This window comes from Plasmodium gallinaceum, assembly GCF_900005855.1.
Source record: "Plasmodium gallinaceum strain 8A genome assembly, contig: PGAL8A_v1_119, whole genome shotgun sequence".
Taxonomy (NCBI): domain Eukaryota; phylum Apicomplexa; class Aconoidasida; order Haemosporida; family Plasmodiidae; genus Plasmodium; species Plasmodium gallinaceum.
This window is the reverse complement of record NW_021628276.1, coordinates 533,237-554,938: the sequence shown is the minus strand read 5'-3', so window position 1 is coordinate 554,938 and position 21,702 is coordinate 533,237. Positions and strand designations below refer to the sequence as shown.

The 21,702-nt window shown below is 17.3% G+C and overlaps 7 protein-coding genes across 7 annotated transcripts; 3 read left to right on the top strand and 4 right to left on the bottom strand.

The window, feature by feature from the left end:
* Positions 1-670: 670 nt before the first annotated feature.
* PGAL8A_00426900 (conserved Plasmodium protein, unknown function) lies at positions 671-3,667 on the top strand (the record flags this gene model as incomplete). The annotated part of the gene is made up of 1 exon (XM_028672996.1): positions 671-3,667. One exon carries the CDS (start codon positions 671-673, stop codon positions 3,665-3,667), a length of 2,997 nt encoding a protein of 998 aa, XP_028529493.1.
* Positions 3,668-5,371: 1,704 nt separating this feature from the next.
* On the bottom strand, positions 5,372-7,675 carry PGAL8A_00426800 (pseudouridylate synthase, putative; the record flags this gene model as incomplete). Its single annotated transcript, XM_028672995.1, has 1 exon — positions 5,372-7,675. One exon carries the CDS (start codon positions 7,673-7,675, stop codon positions 5,372-5,374), a length of 2,304 nt encoding a protein of 767 aa, XP_028529492.1.
* Positions 7,676-8,179: 504 nt separating this feature from the next.
* PGAL8A_00426700 (arginine--tRNA ligase, putative) lies at positions 8,180-10,887 on the top strand (the record flags this gene model as incomplete). The annotated part of the gene is made up of 2 exons (XM_028672994.1): positions 8,180-9,412; positions 9,511-10,887. 2 exons carry the CDS (start codon positions 8,180-8,182, stop codon positions 10,885-10,887), a joined length of 2,610 nt encoding a protein of 869 aa, XP_028529491.1.
* A 589-nt stretch (positions 10,888-11,476) lies between these two features.
* PGAL8A_00426600 (conserved Plasmodium protein, unknown function) lies at positions 11,477-11,939 on the bottom strand (the record flags this gene model as incomplete). The annotated part of the gene is made up of 2 exons (XM_028672993.1): positions 11,477-11,565; positions 11,819-11,939. 2 exons carry the CDS (start codon positions 11,937-11,939, stop codon positions 11,477-11,479), a joined length of 210 nt encoding a protein of 69 aa, XP_028529490.1.
* A 1,587-nt stretch (positions 11,940-13,526) lies between these two features.
* PGAL8A_00426500 (conserved Plasmodium protein, unknown function) lies at positions 13,527-15,287 on the bottom strand (the record flags this gene model as incomplete). The annotated part of the gene is made up of 1 exon (XM_028672992.1): positions 13,527-15,287. One exon carries the CDS (start codon positions 15,285-15,287, stop codon positions 13,527-13,529), a length of 1,761 nt encoding a protein of 586 aa, XP_028529489.1.
* Positions 15,288-15,798: 511 nt separating this feature from the next.
* PGAL8A_00426400 (conserved Plasmodium protein, unknown function) lies at positions 15,799-18,981 on the bottom strand (the record flags this gene model as incomplete). The annotated part of the gene is made up of 1 exon (XM_028672991.1): positions 15,799-18,981. The coding sequence occupies one exon, from the start codon at positions 18,979-18,981 to the stop codon at positions 15,799-15,801; it is 3,183 nt and encodes a 1,060-aa protein (XP_028529488.1).
* A 553-nt stretch (positions 18,982-19,534) lies between these two features.
* On the top strand, positions 19,535-20,996 carry PGAL8A_00426300 (protease, putative; the record flags this gene model as incomplete). The annotated part of the gene is made up of 3 exons (XM_028672990.1): positions 19,535-20,174; positions 20,258-20,346; positions 20,436-20,996. 3 exons carry the CDS (start codon positions 19,535-19,537, stop codon positions 20,994-20,996), a joined length of 1,290 nt encoding a protein of 429 aa, XP_028529487.1.
* Positions 20,997-21,702: the final 706 nt, after the last annotated feature.

Genomic DNA, 21,702 nt, shown 5'->3' with positions numbered 1-21,702 from the left:
AATAATTTTTTATAAATTACAAAAAAAAAAAAAAAAAAAAAGAAAGAAAGAAAAATCTAAATTAATAATTTAAATGTGAAGTACATCTAAAAAAAAAAGTTAATTATTTTAGCATTAAAATTTTTATGTGTATTATGTTTTTGGAAAATATTACATTATTTCTATCAAAGCCAAATACTATTTTTTAATTTTTTTTTATCAAAAACTATATTAAATTTTATTTAAAAATTAATTTGTTTTATTAAAAGAAATTATAACTTTACATTAACTTTATCTCTATATTTCATACATAATAATTGCTCATATATATAAACTTCTAACACATTGAAAATTTAATATTTTTTCTAAAAATTACAATATATATTTACAATTTTTTTTTTTTTTTTTTTTGTATTTATTTTAAATTTTATAATTGTTTAAAGCTCTATTTAAAGAGATATTTTAACAACTTATAATTAACTACAACATTACTAGAACTTTTAGATTAATAGAATTGGAAATTATATATATTTAAATTTAAGTTTTTAATAATTATCTTGTGAATATATGTCTGGTATGAAAAACTTCATAAATATTGAAAATAAACTGGCTTCTTTAACTACTTTAAATACTAAAAATCATTGTGTTAATTTAACAGACTATTTTTTTTCTTTTTTTTTGAAAAAAAAAGATGAGTAAAGAAGTATTATTATCTTTATTGCAAAATGCAACTACTCATTTAAATGGTGAAATAATGGAAATAACAGAAGATATTAATTACATGGAAAACGAATTGAAGATAACTAAGAATAAAAGAATATGTGATGTTTTGAAAAGGAAATATAATGAAAGAAAGAAAAAAAAATATGAAGAATTAAATGAAATTTTTTCACAATATATAAAATTTTTATTAGACAAAAGAAAAGATTGCATTGAAGATTCATCTCCACAAAAATTAGAAGGAGAATTAAAAATAAAAAAAAATCTAACGGAAAACATAAATAAAACAAACATATGCAATGAAGAAGAAAATGAAACAATTCTAAGAGACATGTATCAAAAAAGAGATATATTAAAAAATATTTTTCATTTAATTAAATCAAATAATATGGAAAATTTAAATTATGAAAATTCACAAAGATTATTATCTGATTTAATATTAAAATTAAAATTTATGGATAAATTTACTGAGAATAACTGTGACGAAATAACAAGCAAAGATAAAAGTAAATCAAAAACAAGTATAATAAAAAATGATAAAAGAATAAACAATATAGATAAACGAATTTTAAATTATTTAAATGGTAATTATGATTTATCCTCAGAGATAAATGAACATTCTACTGCACCTTCAGCATCATCACTTGTATGTGTAAGCAGTGAAAAAACAAGTGATAATGAAGAAAATAATAGATCAATAAATTTAAAGGAAAAAGACCTTTCTAAAAAGGTAAAGAACATATTATTAGAGAATAAGAAAAAAGAAAAAAAAAATCATGCTTATTTTAATAATAAAATTCCATTTGAAAATGCTAAAACATTAGAAAAAAGAAATTCGTTTTATTCAAAACATCAAACTAAACATGAATCACTCAATAAATTTTTATTAAACGATAAATTAAAAAAAAATTATTCTGGTAAATTATTAAATAAGTTTAATTTAACTAAAAAAAGCTTTAGCAATACAGAAACAAAATTAAAAGTATCATTTTTAAAAACTAAAGAATTAAATAAAGATAATTTATTTCTTATAATGAAAAATCAACAAATAAATAATAGTTCTGAATTAAAAGGTAAAATCAGCATAAAACCAAATAATTTTTTGAAAACTTGTATGACTAGTCAAAGTAGCACCTTTAACAATAATTCTAAGGCATCATTTAAATATCTTTCATCTTTAAATGGAAGTAATAAAAATATTCATAATAAAGAAATTAATCAGAAAAAAGATGAAAAGGACAGAAAAAATCACTCAAATTCTTCTAGTTCTTTTTCATCTTCCTCTAATTTTGAATATAAAAAATCTAGATCTGACTCTAATAGTTCTTATGGAAGAAAAAAATATACATTTAAAATTAATAAAAATGGAAAAGGAGTTTTTTCAGTTAATAAAGAAGATAAATTATCAAAAAACATATATGAATTTGAAATATTATATGATTCTGATTTTGATGAATCAGCTAGTCTCAATAGTACAAAAGATAAACATAAAAAAATTTTGCATTTTTCATTTTTGGAGAGTGGGAAAAAAATATATGCAATCAAAAATTTGTATATGACAGATGATGAAGAAATTAAAAATCTCCATTTTTATAATTATAATTGCTCTAGTATAGAAAATGAATATAGAAATAATAATAGCAAAGAAAGTTCTAATAAGGGAAAAAAAGATATGGATGTTTTAGAAGATACAATAAAAAATTTAAAAGATGAGAATATTAGAAGAAAATATGAACTTACTAAAATTATAGATGATATAAAATATAAAAATGTGAATATAAATGAGGAAGGATCTTATAATGTTGAATTCGTAGAAACTAATAGATTAAGAGGATTATATCTCCAAATGCTTGAAAAACAAAGTGAATTAGAGAGAGATAAGAATTTTTATAAAAATGAATTAGAAAAATTGCAAAAAGATATAAAAAATAGTACATTGCCTATTTCTGAGTTCTTTAAAGAAGAAAAGAAAATTCTTTTAGAAAGAGAAAAAGAATTCTATAGAAAAGAAAAAAATTATTTAAAGAAAAAAAATGAATTAAAAAAGACTATCCTTGAGCTTCAAAATGAGTTAGATTTAACTCAAAAAAGATTGATTAAGGAAAAAGAATTAAACGAAAGTTTGAACAATATAATAAAAGAGCATAACAGTATTTTAGATAAAAATAAAACTGAACAAAAAAACTTAGATAAAATAAATGAAAATAAAATAAAAATGTTAAATGATGAGTGTGAGAAGTTAAAGGAAGTTATTGTACAGGAAAAACAAGATAAAGAGAAGTTAACTGAAGAAATTAATATTCATTTAGGTGAAATTGAAAAAATGAATGAACAAATAAATCTATTAAAGAATGATAATACTTTTAGTAATTTTAGAAAAATAGTTTTAGAAAAAGTTAATAAAACAGACGGTGATATAAAATATTTAGCACAAATGCTTGAATTACTTACAAAAGAATTAGAAAATAAAACAATTAAAGAAAATATTATTAATAAAAAAATAGTAAAAATGGAACAGAATTGTTTAAAAAATAAAAAATTATTGAATATATCAAAAAGAAGACTAAAAAATAAAAAAAATAAAATGAATAATATGAATGAAGAAATTTCCTATTTAGTTAAGAAAAATAGAAACTTAATAAAAACCATAAAACATTTGAAATTACAAAATTTAGGTTTAACGAATATAAAAAAAAAAGGTAAAGAAGATTTTATTGTTATAGATGAAAAAAAAAAAAAAAAAAATGATACTATAATTCATGATCAAACATATAATAACATTATTAAAAGCAGTGATACTAATGGAACAAATATTGCATCATATATGTATAAAAATAGAAAAGAACAATTAAATAATAATCAGAGTTTCACAAGTTTTTCTGATGGAAGTTCCTTACTTTTGTGTACTGCAAATACAAAAAGAGGATATTCTTTTGAAGAATTAATGAATAGTATAGATAAACCATAAGATATATAAATATTTCATAAAAATTTTACATATAAAATACATATATATAAAAATTTTTAAATTAAAAATTAAACAAAAAGAAATAATAACAAAATTACATAAATTGTATTTAATGATTTACATAAAAAATAAAATAATAAAAAATATAAATATAAGTATGAAAATGTTTACATATATAACTAATGTTTGAAACGCATTATTAAGTAATAATATTTTTCTTTTTCTTAATATTATTTTTTTACTTAATTATTTTATATATCCGCTTATTTATTTATTTAATTATTTTATATATTAGTTTAATTATTTATTTAATTATTTTATTTGTCCATTTATTTATTTTATTTGTTTCTCTAGTCATTTTATATGTCTATTTTTTTATTCTACTATTTCATTATTTTATTATTTGTTTAAATAATATGTATTATTGTCATCATATAATTAGAAGTTGTTGTTTATATGTTTGCAATAGTTTATGCTTTTATAATTTTTACTTTTTTGTATTATTTTGTTTCATTAAACTCTTTACATGTTTTAAAAGGAACTGTCTTATATAATACTATTTTTTTTTTTTTAATTATCAACTGAAAAAAAAAATATACACATATTTTTTAAGTGAAATTTTAATCTAAAATTATATACTTTTTTCATTCTCTAGTTTTAATAAATTTAAATATAAATTATTTTTCTTTTTTTATTTAATATTTAATCTTGAATTCCACTTAGAATTTTTTTTTTGTAACTTATTTTTAGTGGTTTTTATTTTAGTTCCTCTTGTTTTTTTTTTTTTTTTTTTTTTTTTTTTTTGTTTTTAATATATACATTTAATAATATTCGAAATTTTATAAATNNNNTTTTTTTTTTTTTAATTATCAACTGAAAAAAAAAATATACACATATTTTTTAAGTGAAATTTTAATCTAAAATTATATACTTTTTTCATTCTCTAGTTTTAATAAATTTAAATATAAATTATTTTTCTTTTTTTATTTAATATTTAATCTTGAATTCCACTTAGAATTTTTTTTTTGTAACTTATTTTTAGTGGTTTTTATTTTAGTTCCTCTTGTTTTTTTTTTTTTTTTTTTTTTTTTTTTTTGTTTTTAATATATACATTTAATAATATTCGAAATTTTATAAATGGAAAAAATAATATGTATCTTTGAATTTTTACAATTAGATTTTAATATTTTTTATTTCTTCTGTAATAATGAAAATATTTATTTTATAATAGTTAAAATCTTAAAATATATATATAATAACGATGAAAAAAAAAAAAAAAAAATATATATATAAATTAAATGATACCTTTGTTTCCATCAATAAAAATGCTTTGTTATGAATTTAAAAAAAATTCATTTATATAATAAAAATCATTTTCTTAATTTGATAATAATATTTAGAAATAAAAGGTAACGAACAATATTTGAGTTTAACTTAAACATCAATGTATATCAAATAGAAGTATTAAATTAAAAAAAGAAAAAGAAAACAAAGTTTTAATAATTTTAAAGTAATAAGATTTACAAAACAAAGTTGCCTATAAGTGTTAATAATATCTACTCATAAAAATAATAAGTAAAATAATAATTTGGTAGTATTTTTTCTCTTAAAAAATATATTTAGAAAAAACCTTAATTATATATGTAATTTTTATTTTTATATTTTTTTTCAATTCACTTAATTTATTATCATTAAAAAATATGTTTATGATAAATCTCCATAAAGCAAAAAAATCAAAATATTTTTTGGTATAAAAAATAAATAACACCATTTAGGTAGAAGAGTAAAAACATCAATAACTTGCTCCCATGTATACCTGAAAGAATGTAAAAATATTCCTGAACTATGATAAGTAACATTGCTAATTTTTTTAAAAAAATATTTATTTATATATTCTTCATCATATTCATTATTCAAATCTATATTTTCATCATACAGCCAATTAAAAGATGTATTTAAAAATGGGATAAGTGGAAAATATTCATATTTTTCGGATACTACTAAATTTTTCTTAATTTCTTGTTCTTTTCTCTTATTTTCTTCATTTATTTTATTATCGTCAATATAAGAATCTAAATATAAATAATTAGATTTCTTAATATATTCTTCTTCAAATTTTTTATTATAATGAGAATCATTAGATATGGGAAACGATAAACTATTTAAATGAGCTCTTATTTGGTGTGTTCTTCCCGTTATCGGTTGACATAATACAATTGATTCATTAATCTGAGAATTATATGATAAAAACATAAATTTAGTTATACTTGGTTTCAAACAATAATGGCAAAGCTCTTTATAATTAGAATTTGTATATTTTGTAAAAACATATTTTAATAATTTCTTACTTTCACAATACATATACCCAAAATCTATGATAAAATATTTATGATATATTTCTAATTTATCATCTTCGCTATTAGATATATTTTGAAAATTATCGTCAAAAAATTCTTCTTTTTCATATTTACTTATATCAAAACATTCTTTTAAGTCATTTTTTTTGTCTTTTATATATTCTATTAATTTTTTCATATTTACTTCCTCTTGAAAATCTTGCTTTTTGTAATTATTTTCATACAAAAATATATCGTTTTTAAAAGAATTACCATCATTAAATTTTAAAACATTATTATTTTTGCTATTATTGCAATATTCTTCTATTAAATCATTTATATCTTCACTTGAAACATTACTTAAGACTTTATTTCCATTTAAAAGTTCTTTAATTATTTTTCGAAAATCTCCATCAACTCTTGCTATATATGTTTTTTTAATTTTATTGTTTGATAAATTTTCAGAAAAAGATGTAGAAATTTTTTTATTTTTCCCAAAAAGTACAATACCTGAGGTTAGTTTATCTAATCTGTGAAGTGTATAGATATATAAGTTGTCATTATCTTTATTATCAACCTCTTCATTGTTTTTCACATTATTTTTTTTATTTAATTTCTTATTAATTTTATTATAAAATTTATTATCATTTTCATTACCTAATTTATTTCCTTTTTCATTATTCAATTCTTCCTTTTTGTTAATTGAATTGTTACAAAATATATTGTTTTCCTCACTTTCAGATGCGTGATCATTTGAAATACAACTAATCTGCTTGTCCTTTATGTATTTCAAACAATTCAAATAATAATCTATATTCATGTTATTATCATTTAAATCTTTAGAAGATGTTTTATTTAATTCAGTGGAGATATTTTCTTCATTTAGGTGATTTTTATTTATTTTATTATTTTTATTCTCTAAATTATTAGTATAGAAATTATCTTCACAAATTCTATTTTTCTGATGATTTATTAAATTGAGTTGTTCCTTTTTCTCCAAATTTTCAGTGGAATGATTACTTTGTATATTATAATTTTCATTGTTTGTTTGAAATTCGATGTTACTATTCTGAAAATTTGTTTTTTTGAAATTAAAACTTATTTTTATTATATCATCTAATTTATCATTTTTTGAATTGCTTAAACTCTGATTTTTTGATAAACACATATAATTCTGTAAAATTCTTAGAAGTGAATTATACTGATAGAACCCAACAGGATGGGTAGGTATGCTAGAAGATTTATATACACAAATAAAATTTTCATCTTCATACAAAATTATTATTTTACTAAATAAAACAGGTTTTTCAAATAATAATAATTTATGTTCAATAAAATCATTATTTTTAATGATATAATCACTTGAAACATTTTTATTATTTACTTTTATATATCCTTTTTTTATTGATTCTAAAAAATAATTCATATCATAAGCGCAAAATTCGGATGCTAGAACATCTGCTATTTTTTTTCCTATCCATCTTTTTTTGGAAAATAATTTGTAAGTGTAAATATATGGAGTTACAAAACGTAAATTATTTTTTATGAAATATTTTGGCTTAAATTTTTTATCTACAACATTTAAACCACTAGTATCAGGTATTATTATTTTCATAACTTTAAAAGATTCAATTATATTTGTTAACAATATTAAAATAATCAAATAAAACATATTTTTGTCATTTTTTTTTTTTCTTTTTTTTTAAAATTATTAACTTTAATAACAGAAAATAAAAAAAAATAATTATGTAAAATATTTAAAGTTTCTTAAAATATTAAAAAAAATTGAAAACGAATACAAAATATTTATTAAAAACAAAATTCAAATAATAGTATATTCAGTGAACATATATATATATATATATATATATGAACATATATATATGCATTAAAATTTAGGAAAAAAACTTCTCATAAAGTAATATAATGTATTTAAATAAAATATTTTTATTAATACATATGCGTATTAAAATGATTCTGTAGTATATTTTTTTTTTTTTATTGAAAAGAGATAAAATATTAATATATATGTATTTTTTTTTTAAAGTATAATTTTTTTTTAAGGCGTAAATGGAATTAATTGTTTCTTAAAAATTACAATTTATGATAATCAATACAGAACAAACAAAAAAAATTGAATTATAAACAAATATGAAATACATAAACATAATGGATAATGTTTAGAGCTTTTCTTGTAATAATTTTTTTTTGTTTTTATTTGAAATTAGTTGAATTCAAAACAATTACGAACTGTAGTATTAATAATTTTTTTTTTTTGGTTCATAAAAGAAAAAATCATATAAATATATTATTTAAAAATAAACAAAAAAATAAAAATAATGAAAAATTAGTAAAACAAAGTTTGTGTAATCTAAAAAACGAAAATATTTACACAATTTTAAATGATGAAATAAATAATTTAGGAAAAGAAATTGTGGAGGACGATACCTTTAGCTTACCTAAATATTGCCTTTTAGAAGAAAATAAATTTTATGATAATTTTGAATATCAAACTAGTGTAATAATATTTTTAGAAAATATTATAAAAAGTAAAAAGGATATTAGAAAAGATGTTATAGACTATTTAAAAGGGAGGTGTTCAAATATAATAGAAATGCTTCATTTGTCATCTAATGGAATTTTAAATATAAAAATAAAGAATGAATATATTCTTGAAAATTTTTTTGATTTCTATAAATTATATGTAAGAAAAAAAGGAGAAAAAAAAAAAAAAGAACTAATAAAGAAAAATGTAATTTTACTAGACTTCTGCGGTGTAAATATGGGAAAACATATGCATTTAGGACATTTAAAATCACTATTTCTAGGTTATGCATTAAGTAATGTTTTCAAATTTTTTAACTATACTGTTAAAAAAAGAAGTCATATAGGAGATTGGAATGTGAACATAGCATTAATTATAACATTTTTAATTTTATTTCATGATAATATGAATTTAGATCTATGTAATTCTGACTTAAATGAAATAGAAGGTAGTAAAGAAATATTTGAAATAAATGATATTAACAAAGTTAAAGAAAAGGATAAAAACACTAATAGTTCACCTTTTAATCAAATTAACAATGAAACAAAAAAAGAATATTCATTTAATAACAGTAAAGGAGAAGAAAAAAAAAAAATAGAAAATGAGAGATTTGTCCAACATTGGTTAAGAATTTTAAATGATTCAAGAGAACACATGTTCTATAATAATTACAAATATTTTAATACAAAAAAATATGAGAACATAAATTTACATAAAATAGAATATATATATAAATTATCAAAAATGCTTTATTCTATATCTGACATATTTAGAAAATGTACTAAAATTAGCTTAAAGTTAATGTACAAAAATGATGCAAAAATTATAAAAATGTGGAATATTATATGCAGTAACACAAAAAAGGTAAATATACATATTTTTATACATTTCCATTTAAATTATTAATAATTTTTTTTTTTAAACCTATAAAATTATATATACATTTTATTAATTTTTTATAGGAAAATGAAAAAATTTTTAAAAAATTTAACATACAAAAATTAATAGAAAAGGGGGAACATTTTTATGTTAAATATGTCCCGAAAATTTTGCAAAAAATGAAAGATGCAAATATTCTCTTTGAATTTAAAAATAAATTATGTGTTCTTTTAAAAGAAAGAGAAATAGTAGATAAAAAAAATAGTAATAATAATTATAATAGTACAAACATTTTAAGTAGTAATGATGATTATTATGACATTGTTAAAGTGAATGATGAAATCAATGATTACATTAAAAAGAATGATATTGATTTTTTGAAGAAAAATTTTAGTATATTAACTTTAAAAAGCGATGTTGGTTATACATACGCAGCTGTTGATATATCTGCTATATATTACAGAGTAAATATTGAAAAAGCGAATAAAATTATTTATGTAGTTGATGAAAATCAAAGAAAACATTTCATGCAAGTTTTTTCTATAGGGAAATATTTAAATTTGATTTCTGATAATACTGAATGTATATGCCTGAATTATGGTTACGTTTTAAATGAAAAAAAAAAAAAAATTAAAACAAAAGATATTTCAAATAATATTTTTGCTAAGGATATATTAAAAATAAATAAATCTATTAATGAAAATACAAACATACAAAATAAATGTAATTATGAAAAATATTATGAAGACTTAATATTATCATCTATAGTTTATTCATATATCAGTGTTAAGAATAGCAAACGACAATTAATAAATAATATTCTTAAAGAATTTCATTTGGAATATATTTATATAATTAAAAAGCACAATGAAATTCTTTTATCATTAGGAAAATTAAAAAATTATGATTACTCTTTTCTATTTAAAAAAAAATTTAATATAGAATCTAATCTAAAAAAATTAATATTATATATTTTAAGATTTAACTATATAATAGAAGAAGTAATTCATAAATATAACATTGAAAAATTATGTTCCTATTTATTTAGTTTTTCACAAAAAATTCATTATTTATTTCAGAAAGGTTTCATAAAAAATATAAATTCTTCATTAGAAGAAAGAAGTAAATTTTTAGAAATAATAAATTATGAAAAAACAGGAGGCGTAATTAATTTAGACTATAAGAATAGCAATAAGAATAATTCAGAAAAAAAAAAAAAAGTCTTGAATAGTTTGGATAAAACAAAAAATTTTGAATTCTTTTTAAAATATATTAAAAATGGTGGACATTCTTATACTAATAATGAAGACAAATATGTTTCAAAAGAGAAAGAAGAATTAGAAAAAACTAAAACCTATGTTTTGAATAGAATTCTTGAATTAATTATTATGAAATCTTATTTATTTTTAGTATCTAAAATATTTAATATTATAAATATTCGTTTAATAAATTTTTATTAAAAGAATTTTTAAAAAAGAAATATATTTTAACTTGTAACATTATATTTTTATCTTCCTAATAATTTATAACTAATTTTAATTTTTTTTACTTTTATTTTTAATTATATTCAGTACTTTATATAAAAAAATAACTAGTTTAAAATTTATTCTTTATCCACATGTAAAATTTGATTATAAAATGTTAATTTTTTTAATTATGTGAAAAGAGAAATAGGATTAAAATGTAATGAAATAAGTATATATGTTAAAAAATACATTACAAAACACAAAAAAAAAAAAAAAAAAAATATAACAAAAAAATATAAATTTATAATAAATAAGATTAAATGGATCAAAATAGTAATTAATAAATAAGGAAACAATGTTTAAAATAAAGTTGTTATTAATTCCCTAATTTTAAACTTAAAAATTACACTATGGGTTCCCATATATAAATATGGTTATTAATATGTATAATTTTTTTTCAGGTTTATTATATTAATTTTTAAGATATTATGTAAATCTGAATTTTTAATTTATTATTATAAAAATCATAAAAAAGACAAATTTTTACAAATTATAAATATTATTAATTTTTATCTTTTATAATTTATGCCCCTTTTTTTGGAATAGCTTTCGGAACAATCTTAGGTATAGCTTTAACAGGTGGTGGCTTTACATCTAACTCCTTACGAGTAACTGTGAAAAGAAAAGGGCAATATAAAAAACTTCATGTTTGTTATTTATATACAAAATGAAATATAAAAAGAACAAAATATAAAAGTTATTTGTTTTTTTCATTTTAAGATGTAGCTAAATTTCATTCAGGATATAATATTTTATTTCATAAATATTATTTAATATTTTTCGTGACACATATAATGGTAACTTATAAAATTATAGATCTTCTTATATTAGTGTATATACATAAATATTTTTTTTTCTTATAAACCTGGAGAAGGTTGGGTAGTTTCGTTTTTTTTCTCATTAACGTTATTTTCTTCATTTTTTTTTTCTACATCATTAGGTTCACAAATTTTAGGCTCATTTACTTTAGATTGCGTGCATCCCATTTCTAATTATAAAAAAAATGATACATTAAAAATACAAATGTTAAAATATGAATAATATAAATTATTATATTTTATATTAAAAATAAAATAAATCTTTGATCATATTTTATTTTTTTTTTTTTCTTTTATTGTTATATAAGAATATTAATAATAGTAAAAATAGTAATAATTTTCATAAAACATTAAAAAAAAAAGATACTTGGAAAGGAAATATAAAAGATTGAGAAAAATGACAAGATATAAATTACAACTATTAAAGCTTTTAAATTAAAAAAAACAAAAAGAAAATTTTATAATATTTTTGATATATGTTGAGAAAAATTAAGAGCAGATACATATAATTTGAAATTTTTTTTTTTTAATTGTGTTTTTTTTTTTTTTTGTTGTACAATTTGCGTACTTTCAGAAATTCGACAATTTGATTTTTTATTTAAATGTAGATTAACGGTTTTTACAGAAACCATTAATTAAAAAGAAAAAAAAAAAAAAAAAAATACTAATTACATTTACATAAATGAAAAAAATATAGCTAAAAACTACTTTTTAAATAAGATGAACAGTTCATATTCGTAAATTAACTTTTTTTTAATATAATTTCAATACATACTGATCTTTTCTCTTACACCTATTTTTCAAGGACAAGCGTGGTGCACATGCAACGTCATTTATTTTATTTTTACTGTTTAAATAAAAAGCTAGTTTTTTCTTATATTTTTTATCTCTTTAATTGTATCACCTTTAATTTTTTTTTTTTTTAATTTTTCTCATTTTATTATTATATATTTTATATTTTTATATTTTACTTTTTTTTTTTTTTTTTTTTTTTTTCTTGTATATAAGATATATTTAATTATAAATGAACCTTAAATTATAGAAGTTTAAATAAAAAATTGAAATTATATATATATATATATATATATATATATTTTTTTTTTTTATTTTTTTTTTTTTTTAAAAGAAGCTAAAATCACATTTTTGTAAATGTGATTTTCTTTTGAGTAATAATCTCTTAAATAATTTAATATATAAGAAACTATGAAAAATAATTAAAAATTTAAAGCATTACATCTATTAAATTTTGAAAAAATTAAAATACAAAAAATAAATGAAGTAAAATACTTACAGTTAAAATATTTGAATGTGTGTGCACATGGCATTTATTTTATTTTTTTAACTTTTTTTAATGTATTCACTGAAAAAAAAAACAAAAGTTAATTAATACAATAAGACATCTTTTTAAGCTAAAAATTTATGATTTTTCAAAATAAACATAAAAATAATATCAAAATTATAACATTTATTTTTCTTTTATCATATTTTTAAAATTTGGATTTCATTTATAAAGCATAACGTTTCTTAATATATTTTGGTTATATTTTTATGAAAACATAAAAATATGTTTTAAAAATAAAATAGTTTTATATATAAAAGCATTGATAGAAATCAATATTTATTTATATGTGTATATAAATTAAAATTTTATTTTATGATATTCTTTTTGTATTTTAAAAAAGTACAATATGTGAATTATATAATATCGCATTTTGCATTGAAAATAATGATTATATTTCTCTTCTACAAAATGTATCATATCCCTTTCCTTTCCTTTAAAATTTTTCTCATAATTTTCTTTGATTTCTTCTTATTAACTTCCTCAAATTTTGTTTCAGTTATATTTAATTTTATGTTTTTATTTAAAAAACTATAATCTGTGTTTTTGTCATAGTCAAAATTATGCCAAAAAAAGGACCAAGCATTATCTCCATTTTGCTTATATCCATTAAAATCTAGTAACTCATTTGAATATCTATTTATAGGAACAAAAAATGGATAAATATCATTTTTGTATTTTCTATGAGATAATTTCATTTTTAGTTGGAGAAAATTATTTTTATATATACAACTTATGTCACTTAAATCCACATAAGAAAATGGTCTGAATGCTCTTTGAATTCTTGTGTATTCATAGGATTTATTTCTTTTTTGCCTATTTTTAAAATTTTTACATTCCCATTCCTGAACCATTAAGTTTTTTTTCGTATTAATTAGAACAATAGGAGGCATAGGCTCATTTTTGTTAAATGTTGTATCAATATTATCATTAGTTTTATATGTGTATGTATATCTTTTTAAATTATAATTGTTCAGTTTGTTATATGTATTATTATACGAGTGAACATGTTCACATTCTATTTCAGTATCATCATTAATGTTTTTTGGAACATTTTCAATTTCATATGATGATAAATCATAAGAGAAATTATTATTTTTTACTTCTTTGAACTTTTCATAATACTTTGAAATGTCAAAATCATTATAAAATTTTTCGATATTATCTATTATTATAAGGGTATCATCAATTTTAATATCTGGTAACCATGTTTGAATAACAAAATAAACATTCTCTTCTATGTATTTATCTGTTTTTTTATCATTCATATATAATTTTTTAAGTACTTCATTTTTTTCCTCTTCATCCATATCTGTGTTAGAGGAATTTTTTTCCTTTGACGCATTTTTACTTACACTTTTTTTTTCAGAATTAGGTTTTAAAAAATTTCCTTTGACATCCATAATTTCATTAGTTTCTTGATATCTTTTAATATCTTCTCTTACTTTTTCTATTACCTTTTTGTTTATAAGTTTTTCTTTTTCATCAATACTTTTTATATCTTTTAATAATTGTAAGTTAACTTCATTTACATTTTCAAAAATTCTATGCATAGTTTTTTCATCAGCTTTGTAAGTTCGCTCATAAACATCAACTTTAGGAGAATTTCCGACTTGAACAACATAATCATTTTTTTTATTTATATAATTGAAGACATTATCACCTGTTTTTTCATTTTTTGCATAATTTATATCATTGTTAATATTACTAGTATTACTATTAACCTCTGCAAAGTCATATGAATTATTTTTATCACCTATATTTTTTAAATCACTGCTGTTTACGTTTGTATTTTTTATATTATTATTATCTATATCATTAAGTTCTTCAATATTTAAAGAATTTATTTCATTTTCAACTAAGTTGTTTTTATCTTTATTATAAATACTTTCTCTTATGTAATAAACATTTGTTCTTCCAAACATAGCTATATCTTTCGGTACATTTATTCCATTTCTTTCAAAATAAATTCTTTTTCTTTTATTTTCATTGCATTTTTTTGTATTTTTTAAAAAAAGAAAAAATAATTTGTTATAATTCAAGTTTCTACTACTTTTTTTATTCAATGAAATTTTATTCAAATGAGTACATTTTTTGCTTATTTTTATATTATTTACAATAATTTTATTTAAAAAAAATAGAATTATACAAAAAAAAAAAAGTTGAAAATGTATCATATTTTCATTTTAAAAAATATAAGAGTTTATAATTAATATAAAATAAAACTGAGAAGTAAAAATATATTTAACGATAAATTGTCTTCATTTTTAAATAAAAATACAAACAAATTTTGCATTATGATATATATGTATAAAAATACAATTCTTAAGCATCATAAAAAAAAAAAAAAAAGATAAAATGAAATAATTTATAAAATTCTCAAAAATTATACATACTCTAGTATATATTATTAATCTTATGTGGAATAACTTATGAGAAAAAAAAAAAAAAAAAAAATATAATGTAGAATAAAAAATAGCAATATTTAATCTAAAACACAATTTTTTTTTATTTAGATAAATGAAAAAATTATATTTATTTAAATTTGAGCTAATAAATGAAAAATTTATTAAGAAAAGTGTATATTTATTTTTTTCTTTAAGAAGAAAATATTAAGAATTACAAAATAAAAAATAATTACAATAAAATTATCAAGAAAAAAAATACATAAAAAATTATTTATTAAATTTAATCTTTTATTTGTTGATGTGATAAAAATTGTTTAATAAAAAAAGTGCTTTTTAAAATATCATTATTTGTTATATTAAAACATAACTCATTTTCGTTTTTAATATGTTCATTTAAATATAATTCAAAAGACGATTGAATATTCAAATCCTGATCAGTTTTTAAAGTAAAGCTATACGAAATAGAATGGTAAAGCAATAAAAATTGTTTATAATTTTTTATTTTAAATTTTTTACATACATTGATAAGGTAGTTAACATCTGATTGAATTTGTAAAATCATGTTTTTATTTAAATTATCTATATTTTTTATATAAAAAACATATTTTTCTGATAAGTGGAAAAACAATTGCTGTAACACTTGATCATTTTTGTTTTCGTAAAATATTTCAATATATGTGAAAATAGTTTCTACAATTAAACAAATATTTTCTTCAGGATCAAAACTTTCTATTTTTTCATTATCATTTAAAGACACAATTTTTGAAACATATTTAATTAAATAATCATATAGAGGAATTAAAGAGAAATATATAATATTTTTCAAAATGGTGTTTTTTATTTCGTTTAATTTACTTAAGGATAATTTAAAAAGATGTTTACCGCATTCCTCATTTTCTATATCTAAATTTATGTCAATAAAATTATCTGGAATTGATTTATCCATTTGAATTATTAGATTATTTGAAAAACTTTCTTCATTTATTTTAATTTCACTTTTTTTTGGAAGAATTAAATTGTTTTCGTTAGAATTTACATTATTTGGAATATTTTCATTTATTATTATCCCTTTGTTTTTGACATTTATTAATTTTTTTAAAAAATCCTCATTAAAGAAAAAATTATGTATGTGCAAAATATTTGCTTCAATTTCAGATGGATACTTTTCTTTTTGTAAATAAAATTTTGATAAACAGTTAAAAATACTATTACTTATAAAATAGTTATATGTTTTTTCAAAAATAAAAGAACCAAAATTTTCATATTCTTTTGTTATATCATTAAATATGTTTAATAGTTTCGTGAATATTATAATTATATTCTTTATATAATCAATAATTTTATTAGATACATTAAATTCTTCTTTTAATTGCAAAGATTCATTAATTTTTATTTGACTTTTTTTTTTTTTATCAATTTCATTTTTTATTTTTATTACCTCTTCTTTTATATTATATGTAATTTCATAAAGAAAATTATAAATATTTATAAAAAGGAAAAGAAATTCTGTATCATGATTACTTATAAAAGAAAAAAAAATAACAAATCGAAAGAAATGATAATTAAATATGTCTTTATTATTTACTTCATAATATTTTTTTTCTATTGTATTTTTAATATCATTTTGTATATCCTTAAAGAATATTAGTAATTTACCATCTGATAAAAAATTATTTCTGTCAAAATTACTTACTTTTAAGTTTATATTTTCAAAATATTCCATATCAAAATGTTGAACTCTTGTAACATTATATATATATTCATTAATTATAACTTTATTTATAAAAGTAGATTCCCTTAATATTTTTTCAAGTAGATTTTTTTTTGATATAAAAAAGGAAGAATTCGATAAAATACCTAAGCTTATTTTTAAGGATTCCATAATTTTAAATATGAAATTTTTATTTTTATTCATTATAGCTTTATCATTTTTATTAGAACTATCTAAATTTTTTATAATATCACTATTTTCAATATAATTACAAACAATATTTATGCTTTCTTTAAATAAATGAACAAAATAATCCTCTATATAACTAAAATCTTCATTTATATTATTATCTTCAGATTTTAAATAATCATTAGATTTATTTTTTTCTTTATAATTTATTTTATCAATATTTATTTCTGTCAAATTTTCTTCACTCATCTTATTTTCGTTTTCATTAGATATATCACCTGTTTCTGCTTCTACTTCTGCTTTTTCAATAGAGGTTTCAATTAAATTTTTGTCATTTAATATGGAATTTGTATGTAAGCACATTGTATCAGAAAATTCGTTTAATTTGTTTTCATTTTTATTATTTACTATGTATATAATAATAAAAATCATTTTTTCTATAATTTCTTTTCTTTCCTCTATGAATGTAGTAAAATACTCATAAAAATTAATAATGCTATTATAAAAAAATGAATCATTTTCGGAATAAACAAATTTGAGAAATATTTTGTTAAAATTTATAATTATGAATTCTATAATTTTTTTTATAATTTCATTAATCAAATACTCATTTTTGTATGTCTTTATATTTGTGAATTTTAAATATGTTTTAAATAAAATGATGTATGCTTTTAATATTTCACTGATATTAATATTCACTTTATCAAAAATATATGAATACAGGATATCATTTAATAAAGTGAAAAAATCGTCAAAGAATTTATTCGAGTATAATGATATATCTATGCAGGAATTCTCTTTAAAGTAAGTAATAATTTGTTCATTTTCATTTATATATATTAAGTTTTTAAGTAAAGTAAAAATGTTTTTCATTTTATCATCAATGTCTAATTTCATATTTTTTGTTGTTGAAAACATTTCATTCATATCTTTTTTCAAAGTAGGAAAAACTTTTAGGAAAAGTAAACCCTTTTTTATGTTTTCTAATTTAGTTTTTGCTTCAATACTTTTTATTAATAAATTTTCAAATTTTAAATTGTTTTTACTTTCATCTAATTTAAATTCATTATCTTCATTATCTTTTTTCTCATCTTCATGTATTTCCTCACCTTCAATTTTATATTCCCTTTCAATATCACTTTCAAAGTTATCATTCCATTCATCTTTTTTATTTTCTTCAAAATTTTCTTTTCTTATGTTAGTTTCCTCTTCATTACCTTTTTTTTTTTTCTTTTTTAACTTATATAAATTATTCTTTTTCATCATATTAGATATATTTTTACCTTTTTTGTATATGATATTTAAATTAAGCAGATTTTCATTCATTATATTTGTGTATCTTTTCATTTGGTACATCTTTTCTTTATAATTTTCTATTTCTTCTCTTATTTTATCATTCATATAATTCTTTTGTCCCTGAATTTCTTTTTTCAAATTATTAACACTTATTAATATTTCATTATCATCATTTTTTTTTATTAGTGTTCCAAAATAACAGTTTAAAAAAATTTCAGAATTGTATTCACTTTTTTTTAATTCTTTTAAGACACTGTGATCATCCATATATCCTAAATTTCATGAAATATATATAAAATAATTAAAATTTTGAATACATATAAAACAAATACATAACCGATAGTAATATATCTATGGTTAATCTTTTTTTTTATACAAAAATATTAATGCTCAACAGAAATAAAAAATAATTATATAAAAATATTTTTTTATAATAGGTAATAAATTTAAAACATTTAAAATTAATTCGATTCACTTAAAAAAAAAGTTTTAATAAAATTTTTTTTCTTTTTAATAAATATTTTAATCTTTTAAATTTATTAATTTTTTTTTGAGTAAAATATAATATATATTAATATTTATTACAGAAGTTACATATGTAAATAAAATAAATATATATATATTTGTTAATTTGCTATCAATTTCTATATAAGGGTATTTTTAAAATTTGTCAATTCTTTTATATTTTTTCTTATTATTTTTTCACCTAATTGATCATATATATACAAATTCTTTGTTTATAAAATATATTATTTTATATTCTTATTAAAAATGAGAGAGAAAAAAGATATAAAAAGAAAAAAATGTTAAAAATTGAAAGATGATGGTTAAATTATTTTGTTTTAGCATATTTTTATGGTTATGTGTAAAAAGTTATAATATCAAGAAAACACAAATAATCACAAATAGATATGGAATTGTTAATAAAAATGGAGTAAATTATAATGTATTGAAAAAGAAGAAATTTTACAATTACAGTAAATTAAAAATTTATTCATCTAAAGAAAAAGATTCAGGAAATGGAAAATACAAAAATATAATAAGAAAATATATTTTTAATTTTTGTTTAAAAAATTCTATATATTTTACAAATAGTTTAGAATACATAAAAAATATATTAAGGAAAACTAAAGAAATGCTATTTAAAAATTCTTTAAAAAAACAAATTTTTATTTCTGTTAGCTTTTTTTTTATACATTTTTATCTACTCTCGAAACATTTCCTTATCCTATTTCCATATCAATTAATACCAAACCATTCGAATATTCTTATGAGCCTTGATTTAAATAATACACTTTTTATTTTAACATCTTTATATTTTCTAAAAGATATTAAAAAAAATATAGAAAAATTTAAACAAAGATTGAACTTTAAAAGATTTAAACTAGAATTACAAGAAAATAAAAAAAAAAATATTTTATCTATATCAGTTCTTTTAATTGCGTCATACATTTTATCGGGTAAAAAAAAAAAAAAGAAAAAAAGATACTTCAAATGTTTGCACATACATATATATACACTTTTTTTTTTTTTTTTTTTTTAGGATATGTATCTTTATACACTGAAAATATTTTAAATTTTTTAAAAGTTTTTAAGTTTTCAGTTTCAGACAATATTATAAAATCCTTACAAGTTCTAAAAAAAAAGAAAAAAACTAAATATACATATACCTAGAAGAATGCACATATTTTTTTTCTTTTTTCTTTTTTTTTTTCTTGCAGATACTAAGCGGCCACTTTATGTGGGTAGTATGTAGTATAATAATAATTCGGAGATTATTATATCCTTATTTTAAACATAATAAAAGCAATTTAAATTTTTTATATAAAGAAAGTTGGTATTTTAAAGTAATATATGGTTATATGTTTTCTCATTTTATTTTTAATATAATAGATGTTTTTAATAACATAATCCTAAATTATTTTCATAATAATGAAATACATTTTGATAATAGTATAGATGAAATTGTAAATGAAAAAGAATTAATATCAACAATTTTATGTATAATCAGCCCTTGTTTTAGTGCACCTTTTTTTGAAGAATATATATATAGGTTTTTTGTTCTTAAGAGTTTGAATTTATTTATGAATATACACTATTCTGTTATATTTTCATCTTTGTTTTTTGCTATTCATCATCTTAATATTTTTAATTTATTACCTTTATTCTTTTTATCTTTTTTTTGGTCATATATTTATATATATACAGATAATATACTTGTAACTATGCTTATTCATTCTTTTTGGAATTTATATGTATTTTTAACTTCTTTATATAATTAATCATTTTTAATCTATTCTTTTTTTTTTCTTTTTTTTCCTTTTTTCTTTTTTTCCTTTTTTCTTTTTTTTTTTTTTTTATTTAAAATTTCAAATTTTTATAAAGTGTTTAATCTAAAGTTTTTTTCAATTACTTTATGTTCAAAAGCTAAAAATGTTAAAAAAAAAAAATAATTAAAAGTTTTTCTTATATTTCTATAATAATTTTAAATACAACAAAAAAGTATATTGTAGCTTTAAATAATTCTATAATAAATGTTGCTTTTATTTAAAAAAAAAAAAAAAAAAAAAAAAAAAAAATAAAAAAAAAAAAAAAAAAAAAAAAAAAAAATAAAAAAAAAAAAAAAAAAAAAAAAAAAAAATAAAAAAAAAAAAAAAAAAAAAAAAAAAAAATAAAAAAAAAAAAAAAAAAAAAAAAAAAAAATAAAAAAAAAAAAAAAAAAAAAAAAAAAAAATAAAAAAAAAAAAAAAAAAAAAAAAAAAAAATAAAAAAAAAAAAAAAAAAAAAAAAAAAAAATAAAAAAAAAAAAAAAAAAAAAAAAAAAAAATAAAAAAAAAAAAAAAAAAAAAAAAAAAAAATAAAAAAAAAAAAAAAAAAAAAAAAAAAAAATAAAAAAAAAAAAAAAAAAAAAAAAAAAAAATAAAAAAAAAAAAAAAAAAAAAAAAAAAAAATAAAAAAAAAAAAAAAAAAAAAAAAAAAAAAAAAAAA